Source organism: Zalophus californianus, chromosome 4 (genome assembly GCF_009762305.2).
Source record: "Zalophus californianus isolate mZalCal1 chromosome 4, mZalCal1.pri.v2, whole genome shotgun sequence".
In the NCBI taxonomy this organism is placed as follows: Eukaryota; Metazoa; Chordata; class Mammalia; order Carnivora; family Otariidae; genus Zalophus; species Zalophus californianus.
In genome coordinates this window covers 127901712-127921754 of record NC_045598.1, presented here as the reverse complement: position 1 = coordinate 127921754, position 20043 = coordinate 127901712, and the positions used below count along the sequence as shown (strand labels likewise).

Here is a 20043-nt window from a genome sequence, read left to right as displayed (position 1 = left end):
TTTGTTTTAGGTTTTCTTCATTGCACTTTTCACTATCTGCAATAATTTGTTTACTGATTTATTTGTTCATTTTCTGTTTTTCTTAATTTCATAGGAATGGAAACTTCATGAACACTGAATCAATGAACAACTGATGGCCCAAAATCAGAGCAATTGATAGCATCTGACACCTTAGTAACAGATAATGTGTTTTCAGTATATTATGTTCACTTCGGTAACTAAGATGACTTAACATAGTACAAAAGTATAAACTCTAAAGAAAAAAAAGTCTGCAATTTAAATCCTGGTTTTACTACTTATTATCTAGGTAAATTTGTGTAAGTTTCCCTTTAAGTGGAGATGATAATATGGAACTCACTGGTTTATTAGATAATCCACATAACTCACCTAGCATTATGACTGACTCAATATGTTCTTAAAAACTGATAGGTATTATAGTTGTCATCATCTTTTATGTTAAGTAGCATATTATTTCCACCTATTCTTTGCTGTTCTGGAGAAATCTCTAGAACTAGAATGGAATCCATTGTTCCCTCTTGTCCAGCATCCTTACTTTGCACTTTTTGTGACAGTCCATTGCTCTTCTGTGGTGCTAAGCCCATCCAAGAATGGGCACACGACTTGGGCCTGGCTAATGACTGCCTCCGCAGGTCCTTTGCTGGAACTCTCCATGGAGGAATAATGGGGGTAGACATCTTCTCATCTTTGAATGCAACATTGGTCTTCACTAACCATCTTTACCCAAACGTGAAACAACCTTGCCTGAAAATGAAGCCCACACAGAGGAAGAAGTACCAAGAGACAGGGAAAGAAAAGGGATTCTTGATGACCATACCCTTGGACCCAGCTGTGCCTAATGCAGCCACACCCCATGGATATACCTGTTAGATATGACGATATTTTGTCTATGCCAGTTTGAGTTTGGTTTCTGAAACTTGTAATAAAAAAAAAATAATGTTTTCCAATAAAACACTAGTTTATTTATTTATGTTTGTTAGTTTGTTGTAAGGCTAAGGGGTAAAAAAAGGCCTTTTCTGAGGTCTAACTAGCAAATAAACAAATTAACATCCAGAATGAAATGGTTTTCAGTGAAAGTGTTAAAAAGGCTCTGGGCTATGAGGAGCTAGAGACACCTGAGGGCTATTTTTCTACAATGGACAGTAAGAGCCCCTTTAAAGAAATGGTCAATGTTGGCCTGTGGCCCCCCAGACCAAGAACAGATTGCCTAAAAGCAATTTCAGAGTATCTGTGGTTACAAAGTAACAGGAAAAATTAAGGAAGGAATTAACACCCTTATTCAAGAAGTAAGCAGGAAGAGAAGGCATTACTGGAAGTAAAGAGGAAAATAATTGTCTTCCTGTGTAAAGGAAATTAAATATGCAACAAGTAGGATATAGAGCAGCTAATTACTGACAAGGGTACTAATTTGTACCAAGGGGTTTATGTGCTTTTCAAAATGTTTTCTCCAGAAAAGATGCATTAAAATGTTTTCTTATGTGAAGAAGATAGCATGCATTAGTATACATGCTGTTCTTCTTAAAAAAGAATCTTAAATATCTTATCAGGTATCTGTTATAAATGAGTATCTACTATATTTCTGTCAAAAAAAATACCCACAAGGGTGTGAATGCTAGGCTACATCTCCATTTCTCTCTGTATGTTCTACCTAAATAAGTTACTGCAACTAAACATACATTTTGGAGAACATCCTACGCAAAATACTTTGATAGACACCACAGGAAACACCAAGATAAAAGCATCCTTCATCTTTTTTTTAAAGTATCTCTCATCTTAAGGAGCTTATCATAGAATAAAGAAGATGAGAAATCTGTACACCTAACTGTATCATCAGGGAGAAAAGCTGAATTCCGTAGTAGCCATAAACGAAGTAAAATGAAAGACATACATTTAGCCTAGGGCAGTAGTTCTGAAATTTGAGCATGCATGAGAACCACCTGGAACACTTGTTACAATGAAGATTGCTGGGCTCACCCCAGAGTTTTTTTTAATATGTTTGCAGATGGCATTGACCTGCTAGTCTGGGGCTCATCCTTTGGCCATTAGATTGTCTAGCCACACATCAGAATCTCCTAGGGGACCTCTAGACAATCTAATGGCCAGGCCTCAACCCAGCCCAATAATAAAAGAAAAATATTTTATGAAGACGACTATTAACTAGAACTGGACATTGAATCATATGAATAGTAGTTTTATAAACAGCTGGAAATAGAGGACTCATGCTAGATGGATGGAGAAAAGTCATGGTAGGAAACTATGGTGCATGATTGGAAATGAGTACAGCATGACTGGAGCACAGGTGGAGAAAAGAAATCTCAGGTCAAGTCATGAAAGATCTTTTTTATTTTTTAAGATTTATTTATTTCAGAGAGAGAGAGTGTGAGCAGTGGGGGCGTAGAGAGAGAGGGGGAGAAAGCAGACTCCCTGCTGAGTGACTGGAAGGGGTTGCTCCAAGCCAGGACTCTGAAATCATGACCTGAGCTAAAATCAAGAGTCAGAGGCTTAACAGACTGAGGCAGTCAGGCGCCCCAAGTCATGAAAAATCCTGACTGCCATGCTAAGGAGGTTTTGACTCCTTTTTGGGACAATAAGAAATCACCAAATCCTTTGAGCAGGAGAGTAACACAGTAAGATGTGACTTAAAATTATTGTCTGGAAGCAAAATCCCGAGTAGATTAAAACAACATGGGGGTATTAGAGACAGGAGACGGTTAGGATGTGACAGCAATGGTCTAGACCTATTTTCTCAAACTGGAGTCCGGGGATGTGTTCTCAGGGCCTACATGTTCTATATAAATGTTTTAATTTTGTTTCCTTATTTCAAAGATAACCTAGGAATGTATTTGATCAGTTATAAAGGCCAAACCTGTCTTTTGTGATGATGGTCCTCAACTGAAGATTTTCACAACACTGGGCTTAAGCTTCTTCAGTCAGTGTTTCTTAGTCAGTGGACATACTAAGAATTCAAGATTAACTATTTTGGTTTTCCCTGTGAAAGGGGTCATTACATGATATACCTTTGAGAAATAGTGATCTGAACGAGGTAATAAAATGGGGTTAGTCCCAGAGACATTTGAGTCAGATTCATCAGGATCTCCAACAACATTTTAGGAGGAAGAGAAAGTGGGAAATCAAAAAGATATTGGGGGCTTTAAGGCTGAGAGCTTCACAAGTGATAAAATGATGGAACAGGGTAAAGCATCTAGGAAAAGGGACAGGTTTGTGTGAAGCTGGGGGAGAAAGACAAAGCATTTGTAGTGAAAGAAAGCCTACCTTTTGGTCATAACTACAAGAACAAGCACCTCCCCATATCAGGAATTTTAGGAATTAATTTATCCTCAGAGTTTAGCCATATTGTGGACAAAACTGAAAAATGTCACAAAAGTATTTTTGAATTATTAAGGTTTAAGGTAGAACAAGAACATTTTTCTTATAAAAATAAAAGCTATAATCTGTAAGTAATTTAAAAAGATGACCTGTTCGCAGAATAATTCATAAGGTAGGAGGAAGATATATATGCTAATAATTTGTCAAAAATTAAAGCTTTGAATTATAACACACTTCCCTTTCACTTACTGTGGCTAATTTTCCCTGCCTTGGGTCATTCTGCCAGGAACACTATTTTTAGAGAGGAGAAACAGCAAAATCCAAACATTAATATATGTATTTGAAAGTAGATATTTTTCCAATACCAAGTAAATGCTGTGTCGTATCTTCTGTGTTAACCATATTCTTCTCTCTGTGTCAGGGTGCCAGGTGTTTAAAGGAACCTATTTTATTTACTCTTCATCTCCTGCAACCGCCTAGGGGGCACCACTATAAAATATCTATGCTTTCTCTTCCCCCTGGGAATGGTCTAATATTTAATTTTTGATCTTCTTCAGCAATTAAGACAATAGCACGAAAATTTTCCAAACATTTTTTCTATTTTATTTTTAAAAAGTGTACTCATTAGAATATTTGAAATAGTAAACCCTAAATAAAAAGACTTTATATCAAAAAGAGTATCATCATCAATCACTTAATAATGAGTATGTCAAAAACACAATTCATCTACTCCTGCCAAAATATGAAAACTTATTTTTTTAAAAAATTGAACAACTACATACCTGAGCTTCTGGTTGTATTGTTTGACTTTTTCCAGTGAGGCTGCATTTATCTGGGCTTGAAATTCTTCCACTGAAACATTGTCTCTATAATAATATCCTTCCATGCTCTCCAGTGCTGTGTAAACAAGTAAATGTTCTCTTTCACGTGATTTCATAACTCAAGTTCTCCACATTTAGTGTAATCTTATTGATTATTAGTAAATGTATTTAAAACACTGACTATGAGCACACATGCAATAAACTATCTTTCACCAGTCCAGAAATGAATGAAAATCATTCCTCTGCTCTCAAAATATATATCAAACATTTGGTGATTATATCGAGTGATATAATGAGGTATATCTAATAGGTAATTTCTAATTTAAACCATCTTCTATTTTTAATGTATATATACGCACATATACATACACATATTATATATATACATATATATGTATGGGAGGCAAAACTGTGTATTAATCTACATAAGAGTAAAAAAGTTGAAATTGCTGCTCTCCATGTATACTCACATTCTCTTGCAGCTGCAGTTAAATTATGAAATATGAGTGTAATAAGTTTGAAGTATAGACAATCTTAGAATACTACCCTTACTACAATGCTTAATTTAGTTAAAAATAAATAAGTATAAACATACATATATAACTCCCCATTAATTTTAAACATCTTTTGATTGAAATGGATTTCCTTCTTAATTAACATTTTTGGTTAAGTATTTTTTCCTTTAAACTTTATGTGATGGTACTTTTAATCTTTTGGAGAGGAAATGAATTACATGGAAGTGCCTAGAAATACAAGATCTCCTATGGAGAGGTTGCCAGGAACAGAAATGGCAATGGATCCAACTTTGGAAATGTAAATTATTTCCCCTTGAAATTATTGCCACTATTAAGCTTCAATTTTCAGCAGATTATTTCAAAATTGATTAGAAAATTAATCTTCTTTCAAAACTGCTAAATGCAATAGCTTTAAACTAATAAGTTTCTTCAAATTGACAAAAACATCACCATTTTAGGGGCAAAAATAGAAAAGTCATTGCTAATTTTTTTTATTATTTCCAGTTTTTATTTAAATTCCAGTTAATTAACATATAGTGTAATATTGGTTCCAGGAGTAGAATTTAGTGATTCATCACATATATAACACCAATGCTTATCACAAGTTCATTACTAATATTTGCTGTGCTGTTTTCTTGACTAGTAAGATTTGTATAGCACTGAAGAAACAAAAAACCTTTTAGAGTATTGCTCAATTTGAAATAAAAAATGGTATTATTGGCTTATAATTGAGAAAACCACTTATGGAAAATTAGAGAGATGCTTACTACATTTACTTCAGTACATGGTATCAAATTTGTGGGCTTGTTTCAAGGATTGTTTGTTTACTCCTTATGACCTCTGCATTAATTAGAATATTTGTAACTGGTTCAGCAAGCTTCTGGTCCTGAATACATACAAGAAATAAAAGGAAGTCTTCCTGGTTAAACAATCCTCAAATAAATGCCACATTTACTTCCATTAATGAGATGTTATTTGTGAGAGGCAAATATTGAGAGGATTCAGTCTATCAGGTCATCCTTCAACGTGAATTCCTCTTACCAGTTGTAAAGCTAATAATGAAAGTCCCTGCATTGGAGTAAAACCACCAATTCCACTACTTAGTAGCTGTATGACCTTAGGCATGTTAATTAAAATCCAAGATCCTCAGGTTCCTCATTTGTGAAATGGAAAGTAAAAAAAATAGTAGAGTACCTACTAATTATGATTCTTGGGAAATAATTAAATTAAATAACAGTACTAAGAGACCCTATGACTATTCTCTTCATTTATTGAATGTGTTTTATATATTAGGCCACATGCCCAATGCCCTACAGGCATTATCTAATGCAACTTCCAGGAGATATAGATTATGCGTAAGTGTGCTTAGCTAAACAGGAAGTTCCGGGAACTAAAGAGGAGGGTCCATATAAAGACACTTCAATTTGTGATTTAAAATCATAAAGACTGGAAGAACACTAGGAAGGAGATACAGGGAAATTGTGGTGAGGGGTGGAGTGGGGACAGATATGAAAACACCTGGGGTCTAATTTTTATAGAAGTCTTGATGACTCAGTTTTGGCCAGAATGTCCAGTCCTGCTTTAAAAGCGTGTTGCCATATAAAAACAGACTGACATTTTTATGACATTCCTTGACAATATTTCCAAATTAACAAAAGTTAAAATATATAATTACATAGAATTTTTTTTAAATGGGGAAAATGTCTAACAATCAGCAAAATGTTATGGCGCATGTATAGGGCTGTGAGGAAATGAACAACAACAAAAACAGATGAGTTCTATATTTAAAAGTAAACTGTGTGGCAAAGAAGAGGAAAGAGAACAACATTCCTGATTTTAGATTAAGAGCTTGGTTATTTATCATTATAAATACAAGAAAATGGGATAATATTTTACCGAATTCAATTTCTATACTCAGCAAAAGTGGGTTAAATATATAATGTCCAAATTTCCCAGTTTGGCTCTCAGCATTTTCTTGTCTAGTTTCCTTAGTTCTCATCCAGATAATAGTATGTTTCTTAAAAGTAGTATTGACATTCTTGGTTGCATAAATATTTAATAGCATTTAATTAAAAGCAGTATTGAAAATACGATGAGTTTGTTTGCTTGTTTTCCTTTTACCACTTTTGAATTTGAGGAAGCAAATCATCCCAGCAAACTTAGGCAGTCAGCAAAAAAGAAAAACATAATGAATATTAGGGAAAAGTAAAGATTAAATTATTCTACGACTGAAAATGAGCTGCATTTCCACTCACTCAAAATACCTTTCAAGGTTTTTCCAAGAAAGGAATTGATCAGGAAAAATGCAGAATTTCTGAAGAATAATTTTAAGAATAGTTTCAATTAACTGGGGTGCCTGGGTGGCTCAGTTGGTTAAGCGACTGCCTTCAGCTCAGGTCATGATCCTGGAGTCCCGGGATCGAGTCCCACATCGGGCTCCCTGCTCAGCGGGGAGTCTGCTTCTCCCTCTGACCCTCTTCCCTCTCGTGCTCTCTATCTCTCATTCTCTCTCTCTCAAATAAATAAATAAAATCTTAAAAAAAAGAATAGTTTCAATTAACTAATACTCTTTCCTGATAGCATGATGACACTTTAATGGTTAAATAAAACAAGACATCTTCACTGGTCACGGTGGGTCAGAATTCAGAAGAACTGGTCACAATTTCTGTGAGGAAAGCAAGTTTTATCACTCCAAATGTGACCAGGATGTTGGAAAAGTTGTGCTGCCTTTTAAAGAGGGGTGGGTTCACATGTTCATTGACTGACTCTAACATTTAGGAAATCTCAATTCTGGGAACTATTCCTTCTTTCATAAAAAGCTATTTAATGCTTCAATTTCAAATACTGTATAAAAACTGAAGGGAAAATGAAGGAATTCATCTTTTAAAGGACCTAAAGTAGAGTTTTGCAAAAACTCGAAATAAAAAATAAACACTTGAATGAAGGAACCTTAGAAAATGACAATGTTTATCACAAAATGTTCCCTTTTGTTTAAGAGAGAAAACGCTCTATACTGGATTTTTTTTTAATTAAAAAAAAGTAACAAAAGAGAAAATGCTCAAGTTTCTGGTTGATTTTAATTATTCTCTGAGAATAGAAAGACAACTTATAAAGATGTAAGAGTTAGGATTTATCATTTCTGGTGCCAGGTTTTTTCATAAAGGCTGAGAAACAAATATACACAAGAGTGTGTTTGTGGAGAAAGGACCAGCATCGCATGTCCTAGTTAGTGTAAGGAAAACCATCATTAGAGACCCAGGGAACAGGTGCCTACCAATACAAAGAATGGATGCCATATTCCAGGACACAGGGCAACTAAAATCAAAGACCTTTAATGATGCCACATCCCTAATAGGTAGAATACATGGGTCCAGGAACCAAGGGTGGAAGCAGAAAAGTCCCTGCTTAACATCTGTTGAGGGCTGAATTGTGTCCTCCAAAAAGATACGACAAACGTCCTAACCCCTGGTAGCTACAAATGTGACCTAAGTTTTATATAGGGTCTTTGCATAGCCATCAACTTAAAATGAGGTCATACTGGATTAGAGTGGGCCCAAATCCAATGACTTGTGTTCTCCTAAGAAGAGGGAAATCTGGACAGAGATACAGAGACAGATCCGCAGAGGGAGTAAGGTGTGTGAAGACAGAAGCAGAGACTGTGATTACTCTGTCAGAAGCCAAGGAATGCCGAGGACAGCTGGCAACCACCAGAAGCTAGAAGGTAAGGAAGGATTCCTCCTTAGAGCCTTCCAGGGGAGCATGGCCTTTGGGCATCTTGATTTCAGATTTCTAGCCTCCGGAACGATGGTAGGACAAATTTCTGTTGTTTTAATGTACCCAGTTTGTGGTACTTTGTTATGGCATCTCTAAGAAACTAATACGACATCAGTCCCTGTGCCTCACTTGGGGATGTGTGCTTCCCATCCCTGAAACTCTGGCTCCATGTGTTTAAAATGTCCTGATCACCAAAGAGGCACACTTTCCTTAGGAGACAAGGCAGGGGTCCCACTGAATGTAAACTATGGTTGCCACCAGGGCACTGAGGGCTCCTTGTGCCAAGGCACCCAGGAAGAGCAATCACCATCTTGGCAGGGCTAGTGGACCCTGATCATCGTAAGGAAGTAGGGCTGTTGTTACATAATGAGGGCAGGAAGGAACGTGTTTGGCACCCGGTGAATCCACTCAGGTCCCTCTTGGTACTTCCTTGTCCAGATTTGATGGTAAATGGACAAATGCAGCAACCCTGTCCTGAGAAGGGCAGAATGAACAGGGGGATTAGACCCCTTGGGGATGTAGGTCTTAGTCATGCCACTGAGACCGGAAGGTTCAGGTTCAGAACAAGGCTGATCTACAACGAATACAGAAGAGGGAAGATCAGCATCTGTTGCAGCCCCAAACCAGCTATAGCAGCAGGGGCTATGGCTTGTGCCCTTACCATGTCTTCTAGATTATCTCCCCAGGAAGGGAGCCCATTAGAGTCATGAAGGAGACGCTTCTAGTCTTGACTTGAATGGATCTAAGGGTACAAGGTATGGATCATGGCAGGTCGCCCACTCGGATCTCCTTCCGGAAAGGATGGGCTTATTGCCTAGCTGTTGGGATTCCCAGAAGATATTCCTCAGCTGTCAGCTCTTTAGGGCACCTTCAGTCTTTGCTGAAGAAAACTGTCCCACCCAAATCACACCTCCTAGGGGCAGCCTGCATCCTAATGACCTAAAAATGCAGAAGTGAAAACACCCAGCTCCCTTGCCCTGGCTCCCCCAAATCTAAAAGTGTCAAGCCTTTGCGAAATGGATTATCTAATTAAGCAAAGATTAACTGGATAATTGCACAGTGTTTCGTAATCCACACTGACCTGTGCTTTCGCACTCCCATGTACCTTAGAGTCACCTGCAAAGCTTCTAAAATATACTGGTTTCTGGGCCCTATGTCCCAGAGATTCTGACTTAATCAGTTTGGTGTGGGACCAATTCGCACTCCCATGTACTTTAGAGTCACCTGCAAAGCTTCTAAAATATACTGGTTTCTGGGCCCTATGTCCCAGAGATTCTGACTTAATCAGTTTGGTGTGGGACCAAGCATGGGTATTTTCTAAGACCTCCCCAAGGTGATTAATGTGCAACCAGTACTGAGAACCACTGAGACAGCATGAAAACAAGCCCATGGGGAGTGGGTGGCGGAAGTGACCTTGACTATCTATCCTCCTTACTCCCATTTTCACATAGTTTATAGTCACTTGCTTTATCTCACCAAGGGCTTGGGGATCCCAACAGGGTTAATTCCCTGACCTGTAGGAAGTACTTACAGAAGACTGCTTTTGTCTGATCTTCACCTTCTAGCATTTTGGTTATGTTCTGTGCTGACTTTCCTGTCTGGCTGCTTCTGTGATCTTTACCTTGTCAATCTGTACTTGTTCTGTTTGCCTAGATTCCTGTTCTCCTGTAGGTCTGGCCTTCAGTGACACATGTTCCCTAAAGTGTATCCTACTTGCCTCTGGCACTGGGATTCCTGATCTCACAGCTGGTGCCATCTCTGCAGGGTACCCTCTCAGTTCCTGTGCCCTTCTATGCAGAAGGGTCCATTCAGGCAAGAAAAATGGGAAGAAAGCAGTACATTTGCTTCCTGTTCCAAGTACATGATGTAACAGACAACTTTATAAGGGCTGACATAAATAGTTTTCCCAGGAGCCTTTCAAATTCATCTCATTTTTCTATTTTTTTAAAATATTTGCCAGCAAAGACCTGTGTACATATGTACACCTAAAACTAAAACCCTTTGAGTAAACGTTCATCTCCGGAATAGACACCATTTGGAGTCTCTTCATTTTCCACCACGTTCGATTACCAGATGGTAATCTCTACTCAAGCTAGGGCTGACTTTCCTGGGCTTCTCTCAATCTGATGAATAGTAAGAGTGAGTAATAATGAATCCTCATGGGAATCTGATGAGTGCAGAGGAACTTCCGCAACCCTTTAAGGAAGCAGCCTTATCACTGCCACCGTGCTAATGAGACAAGCTGTTTCCCAGTTTTCTTTCCCTCTCTGTGACCTCAACTGCAGACATCTTTCCACTCTGGCTTTCTCACATTTTATTGCTGTGTGAATATTAAAAACTAATGCTAGCGACAGTTTTTCTTTACATTTTGTAAAGCGATATTATATTCACTAAAATAATATATAGTTAGGGATTTTTTAAAAATTAGCTTTAGCAACAATTATAAAATAAGGTTACTTGGAAAATACTCTCCGTTTTCCTATGAACATTTGCTGCTGGGTATGAATATTCAGCTATTTATGGGTGATGTGTCACAAATGTAATAATTTTTTTTGAAGAGATGCAAAATGCCATCTGTCATCTCAGTCATGATTTCAAAGACAGACTTTTTAAAAAGGGGAATAAAGGAAAGGAAGTGAAGAATCTTTAATAACTGTAAACTCTGGTTAAACCCTATAAAAGTTAACATTCCAGACCAGCACCCTTCTGTCTTCTAAAACTATCTATCTGTGTAATGGCTTTTAACATATTTTAGGCTAACTGTTCTCCTAACATAGCTCCAAGGGTCTATTTTTGCTGTTTCCTTTTTTTTTTCATTCCTTTACAGAATCTTGTATTACCTTTTTTTTCCAAAGAAAAATGAAAATAACTTCTAATAACTCCTAAGATCTTCTCTGCACCTGACATTTTCCTCTGCTGAAATGTATTCTTACCAAGTATCTGTTTGAGGTGGTCATTGTTTTCAAACCTTGGCAATTGAAGGAAGGGAAATCTATCTTAGAATTACAATAATATGCATATGGTACAAGAATTTTCACTTGGCAGTGGATTTTGATTTCATATGCCTGTCTGTTCTTAAGTTACAGAGATTGATTTTATTCCTCTACTCTTCTCATTTTTTTATTAGAATATAAAAATTCCACAGCAAAACCAATGCAGTTCTTGAAAACTCCACAGAAGAATGTATGAAATGCTCTGTGGAATTGCTCAGAGAAATTGATATAATCTTGTGACCACAGTATGAGTTAAAAAAAGATATCACAGACCAGAAGAAACTACACTAGAATAATCTGGACTTCTGATCAGTCTGAGGCTGCAATTGCGACCCCAGAAATAAAAAAAGATCCAGGACCTTCCCTTGGAAACCAGTTCACCATAAGAATCTTCCTACTCATGTTAAACTCAATTTCTTCTATTGCATTAAAACTCATTGTTCACTTGTCAAAACAAAATTTTTTTTTATTTACAAAAGGAATCTATTTTTACTAACCAAAATCACATAATGCAGAAAAATTCAAAGAATAAAAAAAACATCATCAATTTAATCACCCGATGATAGAGAAAACACTTTATGTACGTTAAGTATGTTTAAGATAATGGATTACATTATCTATAATATAAATTCTTTTTTGTAACCTGCATGTGTATATTGCCCAATTTTTTCTATCTCATAAAATATCTTTACCCATATAATTTTAATGACTCTCCCATACTTTACTTAAGCCAAATTAATTTATCTTTACTATTTCAATCACTCATGTCTTGTTTCCCCACTGTAAATACTTACAGTCCTACTTAATAAACATTTAAACCTTATCTTTTTTTTTTTTAAGATTTTATTTATTTATTTGACACAGAGAGATAGAGAGCGAGCACAAGCACGGGGAGCAGCAGAGGCAGAGGGAGAAGCAGGCTCCCCGCTGAGCAAGGAGCCCGATGTGGGACTCGATCCCAAGACCCTGGGATCAGGACCTGAGCCAAAGGCAGATACTTAGCCATCTGAGTCACCCAAGCGCCCCTTAAACCTTATCTTATTGTTTCCTTAATAAACATTCCCAGAAGTAAATATATTACCTAGGTACTATGAAGGAATTTTTGAATTAATGGAAAAAAATCCCCACGATGGTAACAATCACATGTATTTTAAAAAATCAATAGAGATAAAATAATTTAAATACACGTATAAAAAGGAGAGCAGTTTACCTTGTGCAAAAAGAACAGGGTGAATTTTAAATCCTCCTCCATTTTTCAAACGTTGAGGCAGTTGTTCAAAATGATAACTATCAACGTAGAAGTAAACTTTCAGAGCCTGCCGGCTTCCCTCTGCTTGATAAGTAAGAGGAACATCTAAAATGACATTTAATGTTACATTATTTCCAAAAATCAGGATATGTTATAAAGTATATTTGTTAACTTTTTTAAAAATCTTGAAAATCACTAGAAACTAATATATTAAAAGTACCCATGTATGTCAAGTTCAGGTTAGGCAAACTTGCTATTCAGTGAAAGAGTATTCAATCAGATTCTTATCAGCTAAAGCAACAGATTTATTACCGTACTGTATATAAAATTCTACAATAGGAAACTTGGTTATACTTTGACACGCCAGATGCCTCACTTAACTAAATGAGAAGTTTAGTTACACATGATTTGGAATCAGAATCTCCCAGGGCATCTGTCTCATTCATATTTTAGTCAAAATGAGTCCTTGGGGTACAATTCCTAAGCAGTGTACAAGAAATTGGGTACATAGCAACCATTATCAAAATTAGCATGGGTTTTGCAAGTTCCATTCTCTGAGCATCAGATCAAAAGTGTATTACCTCTGTTGATGCCTTACAGTCCTTAGAAATTATCTGTCCAAATTCGGTTTTCACAAAGATCCTGAATTTAATTACTCGAGAACAAGAAAATAAAAAAAAACCCAAACCCCAAAAAACAACCAACCTGAAAAGCTACCATGCTGTAGGAGTATTTCACAGTGCTATGATAAATCCTTTTCATTTTATGTCACTTATCCATGACAAATAATTTCCAGTTCATTAAAAAAGCTAGAATAGTCATATTAACCAATTCAAAATTAAGGCAAAAATATAGTAGACATTTAATACATGTTCTTGACTCAATATTTGTTAGTTCTAACCTGCTTCTTAAATAAAATTATTTGTAAAAGCAGAGTTCAAGGTTAAATACCATTAATGAACAGAGATTCCAGGTTTCTTATTAAATATATCTAATTATGCATATCAATAGCAGAGGTATTGTATTAACATCTACAAGTCTCTTTTATGTCATATAATAATGCTTATTTTATTTTTGTTTCTATATGTTTGAGGGAGGTATAAAGGATTTTGGTTTAGGAAAGAGAATACATTTCTCAATTGAAGAGTTGGAAATTAACTGGATTTTAATGACTGGGAAAATCTTTTTTTCCCTGGCTCTATAATAAAGAAAAAGGATGCCTGGACACTGAAGAAAACCCCTATGTGTATATACTAAGTATTTGTATATTTGAGTTCCTTTTTTCATGCAATATCTTTCATTTATATTTCAACTTTTAAAATTCCATTCCTTTATCTTTTGGCACCAAGGTGGCCAATCTCTGTTATCAAATGGATAATGTTTTTGAAAGGAAAATAATAATGCAGCAGTTGGAGTTCCGTATTATAGGACTAACAAAGAAAAAATAAAAATGCTCTACCAGGACCTAAGAAACTGAAAATGACCGAACATTATCAAGCATATTAAATTTCAAATGAAGTTAAAACTACGAGTGAAAGAATGAAGACTTTCAAAGTAATTGGTATACCTATAAAAGTGCATAATAATGTAGAGCTGAAAATTGCTGCCTTTTATTTATGGAAATTCAGCTGCTATGAAAAATTTGATGATTAGGACTATGTAATGATTTAAGGCTTCAAAAACAATGCACGAGGAAAAGGTCTCTGGTTCCACCCTACAGAGAGATTCATTCTAGAAAGGAGTTTCAACAGCGGCATCCCATCGCTGTAAGCAGGGCTCTCCATCACTGAATGGGCCCAGGAGTTTGAAAATAAGTCTTTTAAGAAGTTGTTAGCTCCCTTTGCTTAAATTGCTGTTCCTTGACCCTCTGCAGGGTTGGGTCTTGCTGGCCCTTTGGATTTCAGCTTAAAAGCTACTTCTGCTGAGAGCCCTTCCCTGTTGACCACTTAAAAGGCCACGTGATCCTCATTCATTATGCACTGCTTATTTGCTGCAGAGGATTTATCATGGGCCTAATCATCTTTGTCATTGATTCCTTATTTGTTTTCTCCCAAGTAGGTTGTGAGCTACATGAAGATAGGGATATGTCTGTCCTATTCACCATGGCATCCACAGCTCCAGGCACAGTGCCTGGTCCATATGGAAAGAGTGGAAGCTCAAAAATATACATTCCCCTAATCATTATAGTAAATTTACCTGTATCACCATAAAAGGGAGGAAAGATCTGCAATCATTATATTATTCTCCAAAAACATGAAGATTTTCCATAAAATATATTTAGGTTTTTTTATTGTTATGTTAATCACCATACATAACATCATTAGTTTTGGATGTAGTGTTCCATGATTCATTGTTTGTGCATAACACCCAGTGCTCCACGCAGAACGTGCCCTCTTTAATACCCATCACCAGGCTAACCCATCCCCCCACCCCCTCCCCTCTAGAACCCTCAGTTTGTTTTTTAGAGTCCATCGTCTCTCATGGTTACTCTCCCCCTCCAATTTCCCGCCCTTCATTCTTCCCCTCCTGCTATCTTTTTTTTTTTTCTTAACATATATTGCATTATTTGTTTCAGAGGTACAGATCTGTGATTCAAAAGTCTTGCACGATTCACAGCACTCACCATAGCACATACCCTCCCCAATGTCTATCACTCAGCCACCCCATCCCTCCCACACCCCCACCACTCCAGCAACCCTCACTTTGTTTCCTGAGATTAAGAATTCCTCATATCAGTGAGGTCATATGATACATGTCTTTCCCTGATTGACTTATTTCACTCAGCATAACACCCTCCAGTTCCATCCACATCGTTGCAAATGGCAAGATCCCATTCCTTTTGATGGCTGCATAATATTCCACTGTGTATATATACCACGTCTTCTTTATCCATTCACCTGTCGATGGACATCTTCGTTCTTTCCAGTTTGGCTCTTGTGGATATTCCTGTTATAAACATCGGGGTGCGCGTACCCCTTCGGAACCCTACATTTGTATCTTTGTGGTAAATACCCAGGGTTCCCCTTTCTCCGCATACCCGCCAACATCTGTCGTTTCCTGACTTGTTAATTTGAGCCATTCTGACTGGTGTGAGGTGGTATCTCATTGACGTTTTGATTTGGATTTCCCTGATGCCGAGCGATGTTGAGCACTTTTTCATGTGTCTGTTGGCCATTTGGATGTCTTTTGGAAAAATGTCTGTTCATATCTTCTGCCCATTTCTTGATTGGATTATTTGTTCTTTGGGTGTTGAGTTTGATAAGTTCTTTATAGATTTTGGATACTAGCCCTTTATCTGATAGGTCATTTGCAAATATTTTCTCCCATTCTGTCAGTTGTCTTTTGGTTTTGTGGACTGTTTCTTTTGCTGTGCAAAAGCTTTTTATCTTGATGAAATCCCAATAATCCATTTTTGCCCTTGCTTCCCTTGCCTCTGGCGATGTTTCCAGGAAGAAGTTGCTGCGGCTGAGGTCGAAGAGGTTGCTGCCTGCGTTCTCCTTTAGGATTTTGATGGACTCCTGTCTCACGTTTAGGTCTTTCAAACATTTGGAGTCTATTTTTGTGTGTGGTGTAAAGAAATGGTCCAGTTTCATTCTTCTGCATGGGGCTGTCCAATATTTGTTGAAGAGACTGTCTTTTTTTCCATTGGACATTCTTTCCTGCTTTGTCAAAGACTAGTTGATCATAGAGTTGAGGGTCGATTTCTGGGCTCTCTATTCTGTTCCATTGATCTATGTGTCTGTTTTTGTACCAGTACCATACTTTCTTGATGATGACAGCTTTGGAATAGAGCCTGAAGTCTGGAATTGTGATGCCGCTAGCTTTGCTTTTCTTTTTCAACATTCCTCTGGCTATTCCGGGTCTCTTCTGGTTCCATACAAATTTTAGGACTATTTGTTCCATTTCTTTGAAAAAAGTGGATGGTATTTTGATGGGGATTGCACTGAATGTGTAGATTGCTCTAGGTAGCATTGACATCTTCACAATGTTTGTTCTTCTAATCCATGAGCATGGAACGTTTTTCCATTTCTTTGTGTCTTCCTCAATTTCTTTCATGAGTATTTTATAGTTTTCTGAGTACAGATCCTTTGCCTCTTTGGTTAAATTTATTCCTAGGTATCTTATGGTTTTGGGTGCAATTGTAAATGGGATCGACTCCTTGATTTGTCTCTCTTCGGTCTTGTTGTTGGTGTATAGGAATGCCACTGATTTCTGTGCATTGATTTCATAGCCTGCTACGTGACTGAATTCCTGTATGAGTTCTAGCAGTTTTGGGGTGGAGTCTTCTGGGTTTTCCACATACAGTATCATATCATCTGCAAAGAGTGAGAGTTTGACTTCCTCTTTGCCGATTTGGATGGCTTTGCTTTCCTTTTGTTGTCTGATTGCTTTGGCTAGGACTTCTAATACTATGTTGAATGGCAGTGGTGATAGTGGACATCCCTGCCGCGTTCCTGACCTTAGGGGGAAAGCTCTCAGCTTTTCCCCATTGAGAATGATAATTTGCTGTAGGTTTTTCAAAGATGGCTTTTATGATATTGAGGTATGTACCCTCTATCCCTCTACACTGAAGAGTTTTGATCAAGAAAGGATGCTGCACTTTGTCAAATGCTTTTTCTGCATCTATTGAGAGGATCATATGATTCTTGTTCTTTCTTTTATTAATATATTGTATCAAATTGATTGATTTGCGGATGTTGAACCAGCCTTGCAGCCCAGGGATAAATCCCACTTGGTCATGGTGAATAATCCTTTTAATGTACTGTTGGATCCTAATGGCTAGTATTTTGGTGAGAATTTTTGCATCCATGTTCATCAAGGATATTGGTCAGTAATTCTCCTTTTTGATGGGGTCTTTGTCTGGTTTGGGGATCAAGGTAATGGTGGCCTCATAAAATTAGTTTGGAAGTTTTCCTTCCATTTCTATTTTTTGGAACAGTTTCAGGAGAATAGGTATTAATTTTTCTTTAAATGTTTGGTAGAATTCCCTGGGAAGCCATCTGGCCCTGGGCTTTTGTTTGTTGGGAGATTTTTGATGACTGCCTCAATTTCCTTAGTGGTTATAGGTCTGTTCAGGTGTTCTATTTCTTCCTGGTTCAATTTTGGTAGTTGATACATCTCTAGGAATGCACCCATTTCTTCCAGGTTATCTGATTTGCTGGCATAGAGTTGCTCATAATATGTTCTTATAATTGTTTGTATGTCCTTGGTGTTGGTTGTGATCTCTCCTCTTTCATTCATGATTTTGTTGATTTGGGTCATTTCTCTTTTCTTTTGGATCAGTCTGGCCAGGGGTTTATCAATCTTGTTAATTCTTTCAAAGAACCAGCTCCTAGTTTCGTTGATCTGTTCTACTGTTCTTTTGGTTTCTATTTCATTGATTTCTGCTCTGATCTTTATTATTTCTCTTCTCCTGCTGGGTTTAGGCTTTATTTGCTGTTCTTTCTCCAGCCCCTTTAGGTGTAGGGTTAGGTTGTGTATTTGAGACCTTTCTTGTTTCTTGAGAAAGGCTTGTATTGCTATATACTTTCCTCTCAGGACTGCCTTTGCTGCATCCCAAAGATTTTGAACAGTTGTGTTTTCGTTTCCACTGGTTTCCATGAATTTTTTTAATTCCTCTTTAATTTCCTGGTTGACCTTTTCATTCTTTAGTAGGATGCTCTTTAGCCTCCATGTATTTGAGTTCTCTCCAACTTTCCTCTTGTGATTGAGTTCTAGTTTCAAACCACTGTGGTCTGAAAATATGCAGGGAATCATCCCAATCTTTTGGTACCGGTTGAGACCTGATCTGTGACCTAGGATGTGATCTATTCTGGAGAATGTTCCATGGGCACTAGAGAAGAATGTGTATTCCGTTGCTTTGGGATGGTATGTTCTGAAAATGTCTGTGAAGTCCATTTGGTCCAGTGTGTCGTTTAAAGTCTTTATTTCCTTGTTGATCTTTTGCTTAGATGATCTGTCCATTTCAGTGTGGGGGGGTGTTAAATTCCCCCACTATTACTGTATTGTTGCCAATGTGTTTCTTTGCTTTTGTTATTAATTGCCTTAGATAATTGGCTGCTCCCATGTTAGGAGCGTAGATATTTACAATTGTTAGATCTTCTTGGTGGATAGACCCTTTAAGTAGGATATAGTGTCCTTCCTCACCTCTTATTACAGTCTTTGTTTTAAAATCTAATTTGTCTGATAGAAGGATTGCCACCCCAGCTTTCTTTTGGTGTCCATTAGCATGGTAAATGGTTTTCCACCCCCTCACTTTCAATCTGGGGGTGTCTTTGGGTCTAAAATGAGTCTCTTGCATACAGCATATTGATGGGTCTTGTTTTTTAATCCATTCTGATAGCTTGTGTCTTTTGATTGGGGCATTTAGCCCATTTACATTCAGGGTAACTATTGAAAGATATGAATTTAGTGCCATTGTATTGCCTGTAAGGTGACTGTTACTGTATATTGTCTGTGTTCCGTTCTGGTCTATCCTGCTTTTAGGCTCTCTCTTTGCTTAGAGGACCCCTTTCAATATTTCTTGTAGGGCTGGTTTTGTGTTTGCAAATTCCTTTAGTTTTTGTTTGTCCTGGAGGCTTTTATCTCTCCTTCTATTTTCAATGATAGCCTAGCTGGATATAGTATTCTTGGCTGCATATTTTTCTCGTTTAGTGCTCTGAAGATATCATGCCAGTCCTTTCTGGCCTGCCAGGTCTCTGTGGATAGGTCTGTTGCCAATCTAATATTTTTACCATTGTAGGTTACATATCTCTTCTCCCGAGGTGCTTTCAGGATTTTCTCTTCGTCTCTGAGACTCGTAAGTTTTACTATTAGATATAGGGGTGTTGACCTATTTTTATTGATTTTTGAGAGGGGTTCTCTGTGCCTCCTGGATTTTGATGTCTGTTTCCTTCCTCACATTAGGGAAGTTCTCTGCTATTATTTGCTCCAATATACCTTCTGCCCCTCTCTCTCTTTCTTCTTCTTCTGGGATCCCAATTATTCTAATGTTGTTTCGTCTTTTTGTATCGCTTATCTCTCGAATTCTGCCCTCGTGATCCTGTAGTTGTTTCTCTCTCTTTTTCTCAGCCTCTTTATTTTCCATCCTTTGGTCTTCTATATTGCTGATTCTCTCTTCTGCCTCATTTATCCTAGCATTTACTGCCCCCATTTTTGATTGCACTTCATTAATAGACTTTTTGATTTCGATTTGGTTAGATTTTAGTTCTTTTATTTCTACAGGAAGGGTGTCTCTAATAACTTCCATGCTTTTTTCAAGCCCAGGTAGTATCTTTAAAATCATGATTGTGAACTCTAGGTCCGACATCATACTAATGTCCATATTGAGTAGGGCCCTGGCAGAC

The 20043-nt window shown here is 37.3% G+C and overlaps 1 protein-coding gene across 1 annotated transcript in view; it reads right to left on the bottom strand.

Annotated features, from left to right (window-relative positions):
* The window catches only part of PREX2 (phosphatidylinositol-3,4,5-trisphosphate dependent Rac exchange factor 2), a 296111-nt gene that overhangs the window by 61286 nt on the left and 214782 nt on the right, over positions 1–20043 (bottom strand). The window contains 2 exon segments of the mRNA XM_035727132.1: positions 4128–4242; positions 12659–12802. Coding sequence (XP_035583025.1) covers positions 4128–4242; positions 12659–12802 — 259 coding nt within the window.